The sequence below is a fragment of the Sus scrofa genome, chromosome 4, assembly GCF_000003025.6.
Source record: "Sus scrofa isolate TJ Tabasco breed Duroc chromosome 4, Sscrofa11.1, whole genome shotgun sequence".
NCBI classification, from domain to species: domain Eukaryota; kingdom Metazoa; phylum Chordata; class Mammalia; order Artiodactyla; family Suidae; genus Sus; species Sus scrofa.
This window is the reverse complement of record NC_010446.5, coordinates 110,397,878-110,411,447: the sequence shown is the minus strand read 5'-3', so window position 1 is coordinate 110,411,447 and position 13,570 is coordinate 110,397,878. Positions and strand designations below refer to the sequence as shown.

Genomic DNA, 13,570 nt, shown 5'->3' with positions numbered 1-13,570 from the left:
GCTGGTCTGACCCATGGCAGGTGTTTGGAGCTGAGTGGTGACAGGTTCAGGGACAGGGTGGCTTTGCCCTTTGCCTTCCGTTCCCCTCTCACAGGTGGAGGTGGGACCCAGTAGGACTCTAATGACCACAGTGGGTTAAAGCATAGCTGGGCACCGAAACAGGTGCCGTCGGGGGACGTGGCTGCTCGCTGGCAGCTGGGATCCGGCCCAGCCCTGGGAGGCCTGCTGTGTGCCAGGGAGTCTGTGTGTGAGGGTGGTGACAGCTGTTTTGTGCCTCAGGAGAAACTGAAGCCTGGGTACTTGAAGGAGATCCCTGAAATCCTGAAGTGCTTCTCTGAGTTTCTGGGGAAGAGGCCTTGGTTTGCAGGGGACAAGGTAAGGGGACGGCTTTGGGGACCAGGGGTTGTCGTTTTTTTGCAGGTTTGGTGTTTGGTGCCCATGCACGCTTTGCCTTTCTGCAGCTCACCTATGTGGATTTCCTGGCTTACGATGTCCTTGACCGGAACCGCATATTCGAACCCAAGTGCCTGGATGAATTCCCAAACCTGAAAGACTTCATCACTCGCTTTGAGGTAATTCCACTGATTCTACTATTTATTTTTTCTTTTTTCTTTTCTCCCTGATTCCCCCCCCCCTTGGAGCTAAAATGAAGAATAGCTACCATATTTTTGAGGAATCGGTTTATTGCAGAATCTTTGTTAGGCATCTTACATATCAAGTTTAATCTTTGCATTACATTTCCAGAGGGTTGAATTACCCTCCATTTTGCAGATAAGGAATTTAGCTAAAAGGATACATACTTTCTGAAGGCCACAGAGCCCGTACAGGCTGCGGGGGCCTCCCAGGCACAGCGGATGGCATCTGTGGGCAGCAGTTGGTGGCTCTCCCATTCCTGTGCTGAAAGGACTAGCTCAGACCCTCCTTTTGTCATCTAGTTCACCGCTCTGGACAGTGTGGATGAAGCAGAACCTGCAGGAGTTCGTATGCATCTGCATTAGTAGAGTTGAGACACAGTAGGATTGATCTTATGTATCAAAGATACAGACAGCATTTTCTCCTGATCTTCATTAGGCTTTGCAGCTCTCACATCCCCAGGGCTGCAAATCTGTGATTCCCAGGACTAATTAGTACTGATTTTACTACTATGTAGGCAGGTGCCCATGTGGAGGGATTTTTGTCCTGACACCTCTTATTGTGTCACCTCTCACCTTCCCTCCCCATCTCCCTTTCCTGCTTCCTTCCAATTAGCCAAGATTCATCTCAGAGATGGGACAGGACATTTCTTTTTAGTCACATTCACTGATCTGACCGTGTCCTTTGTAAGAGGCACTGTGTCAGGCACAGGGGGATGCAGACGTCACACAGCTCTGGTGCCCTCCCTCCAGGGCTCAGAGCAGCTGGAGAAACACAGGAACCCTGAGCTGTGTGGTGCACATGCTGCCACCTTGGTGCTGGGGGAGCCCATCCTGCCCTCACCTCCCAGGTCATCATCCGTCACCCTCAGTCAACAATGGCCGAGCAGCAAAGTCGGCTTTGGGACACATTTGGGAATCTGAGCTCTAGTCTACAGATTGTTCAGCCTACAGTCTGCTTCCCATTCCCATCCTGAAATTTGCTGTCTCATTGGCTTTGGTTCTATTCCAGGCTGATCAACCTTGATAATGTTATAAGAGTTGGGAAGACTGTGCTGCAGGAAGGATGGGGTCAAGTTGTGAGCTGCGCCGTGTGGCCTGGGCTGTGGGTACAGGCAGCCCCGGGATCTTTGCATCCTGGGAGCTTACCCGACACTCCCTATCTTGGGAAGACGGTGTACAGACACCCCTGCGTGTCATATTGCCTGGTTGGCTGCAGCAGGACTGGGCATGAGGGTGGAGCCCAGAGAGGCTGGGCTGCAGTCCCAGGCCAGGCAGCTGAATTCTGTCCTTTAAGCAGATTTCTGTCTGGCCTGTCCTGGCTGCTCCCCACCCTCTGTCATCTTTCACCCAGGGTTTGCCGAGTCATTGGATGAGATCTAGTCTGTTCTGTTAGCTGCTCGGGAACTTTCTGAGCCCCTTTGTTGTCATGGGGTCCTTCTGTGGGCAAACTGGGAAGCCAGAAGCCTCCCTCTGAAAAAGAGAATGCTTTTGCAGTATAAGGAAAAGTTTTTCTGTGGGGAGATGTTTACTGGGAAATGCAATAAATTTCAGTTTTATTTGGGGCGTTTACAGAGGACTGTACCCCACGATATGGCCTCTCAGTGGCTCTGAGGAACTGCTCTGAAGAGGTGGGGTGGGAGACAGTAGGTATATGAATTTTTAGCAGGAAAATGCACATAGTTGTGAGTGAGAAATGTTGCTTTCCATGTCAGTAACAAGGGACGTTGCAGTCGTCAAACCATCGCATTTACAGCCACTCCCAAAGGTGGGACTTGTTGGAACTCCTGATGGAAGTAGGATACCTGCCCCCAAGTCATCAGCCACTGCAGCCAGCCCCAGTGGTGCATGCTGAGGAAACTCAGGATGGGAAAACACAGGATCCTGGCCCCAGAGAGCTGAGGTACATATCAAAGGAATGATTTCAGTGAGCCCAGACGTTGCATCTTCTCACACAGAGAAAAACACTAAAGCCATTTATTTGCGATGTCTAGTTTTCTTTAATTAATGGTGATATTTTAATATTCTGACTACCTGGTTTTTGTTACAAAACCTCTGTACATCCTGGCTTTTCCCTTCCCTCTCTGGCTCCGTCCCTTAGCGCTATCAGAGAGGCCGCCTCCTGAACTTGAAGTCTTCAGAAAGTCCACTGAATACAATGTAATGCTCAACTTTTATGTCGTGCAATTTTTTCAGTTGAGAGTCAAGCATGCACATTGGCAAAAGATTACTAGTCATCAGAAAACAAACATCTCACGTTAATGTTTTTAGTGCTTTTCTATGTGTAGGAAGATGCCTGAATCTGGGGTCACTGCTTTCCTATATGTGCATCCTAACTCTCTAGGCCCCTGTATCCAACACACAAACTGTTTCATCCCGAAGCCCCTCAGGGAGCGCTCAGTGGGTGACGGCCATGGGTTGCAGCTTAACCCTTTTAATAACCAGATAATGAGAGAGACTCTTTATTCTTTAGTCCTGCCTTTTTGTCATAAATTGGATCGAGGGATGGCGATTTGGGCGGCATTTCTTGACCAATGTATCCCATGGCACTAGGAAGGCTCGTTCCTAGGTCAGGCAGGATTCCATTAATAGTCCTTCCTGTGCTATATCTGGATTAGGCCCTGTTAATAACTCAAACAATCTCTGGATCATCTGTCTTACTAACTCATCTGTTATGATCCAGGAAGTGTTTTCCCTTGGTGCTTCCTCCCGTATCGAGGGTTGTACTATTACAGTTAATTTTATATAGAGCTCTGTGTGTGATCAGTTGCCTCCAGGGGTTTGGCCATCATTAATTTTCTCCGAGACTTGGCTTTACAGAGGGTAATGCAAGAAACCACGGTCTTAGAAAATAGGATGTAAGTAATATAGCTAGTATCATTTTTAAGGTCATAGCACAGCAGTGAGGGAACACAAAAAGCATAAGTAGTTTGAAAACAGCAAAGAGAGAACAAATTAAAACGATGATGAGTCTAACCGATTGCAGTCTGGATTGCAATAAGCCAGCAAGTCCAGAGGAGAGCCAGCTGGAGAAGCCAAATTCTCCAAATTCTCTGGAGGGATGGGGAATAGAGGAAAAGCAATGTTTCATCTTCATTTGCAAAGGTGTGCTTTTCACCTTGCTGCTCGTTATGGTAGGCATTAGAGGAATGGTTTCCCCATATCTGGAAAACAAAGATTAAAAGCAGTAATATTTCAAATGGTCATAAAATTATAAATCACATTCATCAGCCATTCAGTCCCATGTAATTAATTCTTATTGACCTTGACTTTTTTATTACTAGTTTTATGAAGCCACCAGGTTTCCCATTAGCTCTGTAATTTCCCACCCAGTTCTGTGGAATCATCTAAAAATTATCAGAAATCTATATTTATCAAAAAGTCGTTTTAATGAAACTTCAAGGTCTACATTTAAAAAAATTATCAGAGTAAGACAACTGCTCATAAATGCCAAAAGACTTGACATGGTGAAAATTCTGAATTTAGCAAAATTGTCATTGAAATTCGGCTATTTTTTTGACATACAGTATTTTAAGGTAATAGCTAGAATTATGGCTGACATCATACCAAGGCATTACAAATTTTAGTGATTTTGTATAATAATTACCCATATAGTGTAACCTAAGAGAGTTTATTATAAATCATTTGACAATATTTCTCATGTTATTTAACATAAAAAAAGCATAATTAGTATCTCTCTTTGAAATGTTTCGGGGGCCCTCTAAAGCATTCCAAACTTAGAGATCAAAAGAAGGTCATTTAGAATCTGACTTGGGGAAGTTTGTCAAAGATATCAAAAGTTTTTAAAGCACTTGGACAAACTAGGATTGCAGGTTCCAGTGGATTAATACTTATTCACTTAAAGAGACAGTAAAAGATTTTAAAGTCAAAGTGTAAAATTATAATAGATCACTTAGAAGGTAAAGAAAATTTTTACCATCTATTACCAAAAGCAGATCAATATTTCAAGAAAACTTTGTCCTCTTGACAGAAAAATCAAATTCTAGTTTTGTATGACCTGAGATTTAATATTGAAATTTATTTACTTAATTAAATTCATTCTAATCCTAACCAGTCTGGACTACACACAAAATTACTTTCTAAAGTTTCCTTTTTTCTCACAAACCTTTTACAACTTTCGATGCTCATATTAGTTTGTCTCTTATTTTCTTTCCCATTTAGAAATAATGAGCTTCAGGACAAAATCATTTTCTTTTTACTTAAGAAAATACACTTACATTCTTTTAAGAAAAATTCAAGTATAATTGACTTACAGTGTTTCAGGTATACAGCAAAGTGATTCATATATATATATATATATATATATATATAAATACACACATGTGTATTTTGTATATATATATTAATTTACAGATTCTTTTCCATTATATGTTATTAGAAGATATTGAATATATTTCCATGTGCTTTAGAGTAGGTCATTGTTGTTTATATATTTTGTATATAGTATTGTGTATGTTTTTTTTGATATTGTACTATATGAGCTATTTGTATATATATATTTTTATTGAAGTATAGTTATTTTACAATGTTGTGTTGGTTTCTGGTGTACAGAAAAGTGATTCAGATATAAATATACACACACACATCTTTTCACATTCTTTTCCATTATAATTTATTATAAGACATTGAATATAGTTCCCTGTACTAGACAGTAGGGCCTTGTTGCTTGTTTGTCTTCTATATGGTAGTTTTTATCTGCTAATTCCAAGCTATTAATTTATTACTCTCCTTCACCTTTCCACTTTGGTAATCATAAGTTTGTTTTCTATATCTGAGTCTGTTTCTGTCATGTAATAACAGAACTTATATAAATAATTTCACTGTTAGTATATTTTATATTTGTTTAATTTAAATAGAGTTTTTTTGAAAATGTTGTATTAGTTTCAGGTGTATGCAAAATGATTCAGATATATACCCATATAAGATATATATATATTCTTATTCAGATTCTTCTCCCATATAGGTTATTACAAAATATTGAGTGTATTTCCTTGTGCTATACAGGAGGTCTTGTTTGTCTATTTTATATGTAGTAATGTGTATATGTTACTTCCAAATTCCTAATTTATCTCCCCACCCACCCTGACCTTAAACCTTCGGTAACCACTAAGTTTGTTTTCTGTGTCTCTGGTTCTGTTTCTGTTTTGTGATAAGTTCATTTGTAGCATTTTTTTAGATTCCACCTGTAAGTGATATCATATGATATTTGTCTTTATCTGTATGACTTACTTCACTTAGTATAATAATCTCTAAGTCCATCTGTGTTGCTGCAAATGGCATTATTTCATTCTTTATGGCTGAATAATACCCCATTGTATCATATATCACATCATTATCCATTCATCTGTCAGTGGACATTTAGGTTACTTCCACGTCTTGGCTATGTCTTGGCTAACATTGGGGTGTACATATCTTTTCACATTATAGTTTTCTCTGGATATATGCCCAGGATTGGAATTGCAGGATCACATGTTATCTCTAGTTTTAGTTTTTTAAGGAACTTCCATAATGTTCTCCATAGTGGTTGTACCAATTTACATTCCCACCAACATTGTGGGAGAATTCCCTTTTCTCTACACCCTGAGCATTTATTATTTATACATTTTTTTTGATAGTAGTCATTTGTACTCGTGTGAGGTGCTACCTCATTGTAGTTTGGATTTGCACTTCTCTAATAATTAGTGAGGTTGAGCATCTTTTCATGTGCTTTTTGATCATCTGTATGTCTTCTTTGGAGAAATGTCTATTTAGGTCTTTGCCCATTTTTTGATTGGGTTGTTTTTTTGATATTGAGCTGTATGAGCTCTTTGTATGTTTTGGAGATTAATTCCTTGTTGGTTGCTTTGTTCGCAAATAATTTCTCCCATCCCATGGTTTGTCTTTTCTTCTTCTTTTTTTTTTTTTTTTTTTTGGTGGGGGGTGCACCTGCAGCATGTGGAATTTCCCAGGCCAGGGGTCTAATTGGAGCTGCAGCTGCCAGCCTACACCATAGCGATAGCAATGCAGGATGTGAGCCGCATCTGTGACCTACAGCACAGTTCACAGCAGCAAGGGATCCTTAATGTACTGAGCGAGGCCAGGATCAAACCCACATCTTCATGGATACTAGTCAGGTTTGTTTCTGCTGCACCACAATGGGAACTCCCTGTCTTTTTGTTTTGATTACAGTTTCCTTTGCTGTGCAAAAGCTTTTAAATTTAATTCAGTCCCATTTGTTTATTTTTTCTTTTGTTTCCATTACTCTAGGAGACTGATTGAAAAAAGTACTACTGTGACTTATGTCCAAGAGTGTCCTGCCTATGTTTTCTTCTGGGAGTTTATAGTCTCCCATCTTATATTTAGATCTTTAATCCATTTTAAGTTTATTTTTGTGTATGGTGTTAGGGAATTTTCTAATTTCATTCTTGTGCATGTAGCTGTCCAGTTTTTCCAGCACCACTTATTGAAGAGACTATCTTTTGTCCATTGTATATTCTTGCCTCTTTTGTTATAGATTAATTGAACATAGATGCATGGGTTTATATCTGGGCTTTCTATCCTGTTCCATTGATGTATATTTCTGTTTACATGGCACTACCATACTGTTTTGATGACTGTACCTTTGTAGTCATCAGAGAGGGTAGTCTGGTGTCAGAGAGGGTGATTCCTCCAACTCCATTCTTCTTTCTCAAGATTGCTTTGGGTATTCAGGGTCTTTTGTGTTTCCTCACAAATTTTAAAACTTTTGTGGAAAATGCCATTGGTAATTTTATAGACATTGCATTGAATCTGTAGATATACTGAATCTGTAGTATAGTCATTTTGACAATATTGATTCCTCCAATTGAGGAATCTCCCTCTCTTTTTTCTTGATAGTCTCATTAGAGTTTTCTCAATTTTATCTTTTTAAAAAAAGATTTTAGTTGCATTGATTTTTTTCTATTGTTTCCTTATTCTCTGTTTCATTTATTTCTGCTTTGATCTTTATGATTTATTTTTGTTTGTTCTGCTTTCTCTAGTTAGTTTAGGTGTAAGGTTAGGTTGTTTGAGATTTTTGTTTCCTGAGATAGGCTTATATTGCTATCACACTTCCCTCTTAGAACTGCTTTTGCTGTACCCCATAGGTTTTGGATCGTGGTGTTTTCATTTTCATTTGTCCCTAGATATTTTTTGACTTCCTCTTTGATTTCTTCAGTGTCATTGGTTGTTTAGTAAAATATTGTTTAGCATGCGCATGTTTGTGTTTTTTACAGTTTTTTTCCCTTGTGGTTAATCTCTAATCTCATGGTGACGTGGTCTGAAAAGATGCCTGATATTTCAATTTTCTTAAATTTATAGAGGCTTACTTTGTGACCCTGCATGTGATCTATTCTGGAGACTATTCCACGAACACTTGAAAAGAATGTGTGTTCTGCTGCTTTCAGATGGAATGATCTATAAATATCAGTTAAGTCCATCTGGGCTAATGTGTCATTTGAGGCTTGTGTTTCCTCATGGATTTTTGGCTGGATGATCTTTCATTGATGTAAGGGGGTTGTTAAAGTCCCCCACTATTATTGCGTTACTGTCAATTTCTCCTTTTATGTATTTAATATTTGCCTCATATATTGAGGTGCTCCTGTATTGGGTGCATATATATTTACAATTGTTATATCTTCTTCTTAGATTGAGCCCTTGATGAGTAAGTAGTGTCCTTCTTTGTGTCTTATAAAAGTCTTTTTTTAAAAGTCTGTTTTGTCTGATATGAGTATTGTTTTGTTTTGATTTCCATTTGCATGGATATTTTTTTTTTTTTTTTTTTTTTTTTTTTTTTTTTTTTTTTTTTTTTGCTGCTATGATTATATATCGGCTGTAGCCACCCGCCAGCCGCGGATCGGCGGTCTGCCTACCACAGCTCACGCTGGATCGTACCCTGGCAAGAACCCGCACTCATGTTTGTTGGATTTCCACTGGCCACGGAACTTATCTTTTTATATCCCCTCACCTTCAGGCTGTACGAGCTCCTAGATCTGAAGTGAGCCTCTTGTAGACAACATATTTATGGGTCTTGTTTTTGTATCCATTCAGTCACTCTATATCTTGTGGTTGGAGAGTTTAGTTCCATTGATATTTAAAGTAATTATCAATACATGTTTTTTTTTTTTTTTTTTTTTCTTTCTTGGCCACCCCACAGCATATGGAGTTCCTAGGCCAGGGATCAGATCTGAGCCACAGTTGTGACCTATGCCACAGGTGTGGCAATGCTGAGTCCTTCAGCCCACTGTGCTGGGCCAGAGGTCAAACCTGTGTCCTGGTGCTGGAGAGGTGCTGCCAATCCTGTTGAATGACAGTGGGAACTCCAATACATATGTTTTAATTGTCCTTTTGTTTATTATTTTGGATTTGTTTTTATAGGTATTTCTCCCCTTTTGTTCTCTTGTAATTTGATTACATTTAATGTTATGTTTGGCTTCCTTTTTCTTTTTTGTGTAGATACATGTATAGCATTTTGATTTATGGTTATCATAAGGTTTTTGATTAGGCAGTCTATATAAATACATGATTGTTTTAAGTTGTCTATCTCAATTTCAAATACCCTCCATTTGTACTCTAATCCTCTCATGATTGCTGGTTTTGATATATTTGTGTATGGATAATTTCTCACTTTTACTTTATGTTTGCCTTTACTGGTTGACTTTCCCATTTCGTAATTTTCTTATTTCTAGTTATGGCCATTTCTTTTCTGCCCAGAGAAGTTCCTTTAGCATTTGTTGTAAAGCTGGTTTGGTGTCGCTAAAATCTTTTAGCTTTTGCTTGTCTCTAAAGCTTTTGGTTTCTCCATCAAATCTGAATGAGAGTCTTGCTGGGTACACCCCTGGTTGATACTTGGACCACACTCCAGCCCCTTAAAGCTGTCTCTGTGCAGCCAGCTCCAGTCCTCTCCCCAGATCTGTCCACTGAAGCTCAAGTTCCAGCACCCAGCTGCCACACAGCAGTGTATGTCTCTGGCTCAAGAGTGCAGGAATGTAGCCAGGACCACTTGTGCTCATCTCTCACCGTTCTGCCTGCCACAGACCAGCTCTGTACTCTCCTTTGAGCCTCTGTGGCTATTTTTCTGTACCAGCTGCTCTCTGTCAGTGAAGGGGATTCCTAGGGTGTGAGAACATGTCCTCTTTCACACCTTCCTCCCAGGGGTTCAGGTCCTATCATTCACATGTAGATGTATTTCTGATGTATTTGTGGAAGGAGGTGAGCTCCATGTTCTTCTATTCTCCATCTTGATCTCTTCTCCTGTTATATTTTGGAAATTAATCCCTTGTCAGTTGCATCATTTGCAAATATTTTCTCCCATTCCATAGGTTGTCTTTTCATTTGTTTATGGTTTCCTCTGCTGTGCAGAAACTCTTAATTAGGTCCCTTTTGTTTTTCTTTTGTTTCCATTACTTTAGAGATGGATCAAAAAAATATTGCTGTGATTTTTGTCAAAGAGTGTCCTGCCTGTGTTTTCCTCTTGGAGTTTTATAGTATCTGGACTTACATTTAGGTCTTCAATGCATTTTGAGTTTATTCTTATGTATGGTGTTAGGGAATGTTCTAATTTCATTCTTTTACATGTAGCTGTCCAGTTCTCCACCACCACTTATTGAAGAAACTGTATTTTCCTTATTGTATATTCTTGCCTCCTTTGTTGTAGAATGATGGAACATAAGTGCATGGGCTATTTCTGGGTTTTCTATCCTGTTCCATTGGTCTGTATTTCTGGTTTTGTGCAGGGCCATATTGTTTTGATGACTGTAGCTTTGTAGTATAGCCTGAAGTCAGGGAGCATGATTTCTCCAGCTCCGTTCTTCTTTCTCAAGGTTGTTTTAGCATTCAGGGTCTTTGTGTTTCCATACAAATTGAAAACTTTCTTTTTCTGGTTGTGTGAAAAATGCCATTGGTAATTTGGTAGGGAGTGCCTCAAATCTGCAGATTTCCTTGGATAGTATGATCATTTTAACAATGTTGATTCTTCCAATCTAAGAACACAGTTCATCTTTCCATCTGTTTGTGTGGTCTCCAGTTTCTCCCATCAGTGTCTTATAGTTATCAGAGTCCATGTCTTTTACCTCCTTAGGTGGATTTATTCCTAGGTATTTTATTCTTTAGTACAGTGGTAAATAGGGTTTTTTCCTTTCTGGTCTTTTGTTGTTAGTGTACGTTAGTGTTGCAACAGATTAGTGTGTATTAATTTTGTATCCTGCAACTTTGCTGAATTCACTGATGAGCCATAGTAATTTTCTGCTGACATCTTTAGGATTTTCTATACATAGTATCATCATCTGTGAGCAGTGACAGTTTCACTTCTTACTTTCCAGTTTCCATCCTTTTTATTTCTATTTCTTATCTGATTGCTGATTGCTGTGGCTAGAATCTGAAACTATACTGAATAAAAGTGGTGAGAGTAGGCATCCTTGCTTTTTTTTTTTTTGGCTTCACCTGTGGCATGGGGAAGTACCCTGGCTAGGGAGTGAACCCACACCACAGCAGTGGTAACATTGGATCCTTATCTGCTTGCTACCTACAAACTCCTGGGCATCCTTGTCTTGTTCCTGAACTTAGAGGGAATGCTTTCATCTTTCTGCCATTGAGTATGATGTTAGCTATGTGTTTGTCATGTGTGGCCTTTATTATATTGAAGTGTGTTCATTCTGTGCTCACTTTCTTAAGAGTTTTTACCATAAAGGGATGCTAAATTTTATCAAAAGCTTTTTCCTGCATCTGTTGAGATGATTATGTGGTTTTTATTCTTCCATTTGTTAATGTGGTGTATCACACTGATTTGTGGGTATTGAAAAATCCTTGCATCACTGGGATAAATCCCATTTTATCATGGTGTATGATTCCTTTTAATATATCAGTTTGCCAGTATTTTGTTGAGGACTTTTGCGTCTATGTTCATCAGTCATGTTGGCCTGTAATTTTCTTTTCTTGTGATATCTTTGTCTTGTTCTGGTAACAGAGTTATGGTGGCCTCATAGAATGAGTTCAGAAAAGTTCCTTCCTCATTTTTTTTCCTGGAAAAATTAGAGAAGAATAGGTGTTAAGTCTTCTCTAAATGTTTGATAGAATTTGCCTGTGAACCTATCTGATCCTGGACTTTTGTTTGTTGGGAGTTTTAAATTACTGTTTCAATTTCAGTATTGGTCTGTTTGTGTTTTCTATTTCTTCCTGGTTTAGTCTTGAGAGATCATACCTCTCTAAGAATTTGTCCATTTCTCCTAGGTTGCCCATTTTATTAGCATATAGCTGCTCATACTTCCAGTCTTTATGACTCTTTCCTACTAGGATACAAAAGGGTTTTATTCAGTAGTTTTTATTACATGTATTAGAATTCCTAATCTTTAATAACTTAATTTCTAGCAAAAACTAAGAAGTAAGCAATTATGAACTTTTATATTAGCATTCTGTAGACTGGCAAACTTTATAAATACTATTTTCAATTCCTAAAAATGTGCTTTTTTGTAGAAAAATTTTCATTGTGGCACCAAACATATTTACTAATAGTCCTAAATATCTTTAGTTTCTCCATGAAAGCCAGCCGCTTTTCAGAAATTAATGTTTCAGTATTTTATTAGAGAATTATCTAGCTATTTAAGAAACTTCCATCATTTAACGTAACATAACAAAACTCTAAAGTTGCAGGTTAGCAACAATCTGGAGAAACTATTTTTAAGTAAACATACCATAAAACATAATTCATCTTTTTTTTTTTTTTTTGGTCTTTTCTGGGGCTGCACCCGCGGCACATGGAAGTTCCCAGGCTAGGGGTCCAATCTGAGCTGTAGCCACCCACCTACGCCAGAGCCACAGCAACACCAGATCTGGCCTGTGTCTGCAACCTACACCACAGCTCACAGCAACGCCAGATCCTTAACCCACTGTGCAAGGCCAGGGATCGAACCCGCAACCTCATGGTTCCTAGTCAGATTCATTAACCACTGAGCCACAATGGGAACTCCAAAACATAATTATTCTTAAAGAGTTTATCTTAAAGCTCTTACCATGCTTCATTTATTGTGTAGATTATCAACAAAAACTTCATGAGACATTAGACAAAGTCAGACATTATCTCAAGCTGTTTTCCTTGCTAATAAATTTTGTAACAGATAATACAACCTTATTTTGCTTTAATAAACCTGGATGCAGTAAAAGACGGACATGTCTATATTAATTAAAACAACAAACTTATGTGGATGTGTCCCATTGCTTAAATTGGGTACTCTGCAAAGTGCTCATTATATTGTAAATCTTTATCCCTAACACAATGTTTATAAATATTCTTGCTGTAAATTCAATACTTATTTTTTTAGACATTTATAAGCTCTGTAGATTCAAAATAATCAAAAACAAAAAACAGCTTAAACTTTGATACTGAGTCTTAATTTAATATTAAGTATTTCTCAGATCATGTGAACTTGAAATTTATTTGGGTCAGTTTCCATTACATGTATGAATGTTTAATTTATAACCACTTTAAAGTCAATTACATAGATAAATTTTACATATAAATTTGATAATGTCATCTGAAGGCAGACATTTCATACCTATCACACACAGAGACATATAAACAGAAATCTCATAGCTTTATTTTAAAATCATGAACCAGGTATTACAATGTAAAACTTATTAGTTTATAAAATAACAGTAGAAATAAGTTTTTTTTCTCAAATGGCCAAGGATTTCTACCATTGGTGGAAAAGAGTTTTAAGATGTGTATTCATCCTGGACAAATAATTTAGGAGGCTGTGAATTAGATGTTGGGTAAGGGAGCCTTTCCAGCAATTTCAGTTTTAAAAGGCCCTTTTTCCCCTTATTTTTTTGCCCTATGTTTTCAGGTTGTGCCTGATTGGGTTAATTAGGATCAGTTTCAGGTCACTGAGGACAATATTTATTTACATTTCTGATTTGTAGAGCTT

At 38.3% G+C, this 13,570-nt stretch overlaps 1 protein-coding gene across 1 annotated transcript in view; it reads left to right on the top strand.

Moving 5' to 3' along the window:
- Nucleotides 1–13,570, top strand: part of LOC106510200 (glutathione S-transferase Mu 1) — a 35,468-nt gene that overhangs the window by 2,036 nt on the left and 19,862 nt on the right. Inside the window, exons 6-7 of the mRNA XM_021090061.1 lie at nucleotides 280–375; nucleotides 462–572. Of these exons, the coding sequence (XP_020945720.1) occupies nucleotides 280–375; nucleotides 462–572 (207 nt within the window). The remainder of the gene's footprint in view (nucleotides 1–279; nucleotides 376–461; nucleotides 573–13,570) is intronic.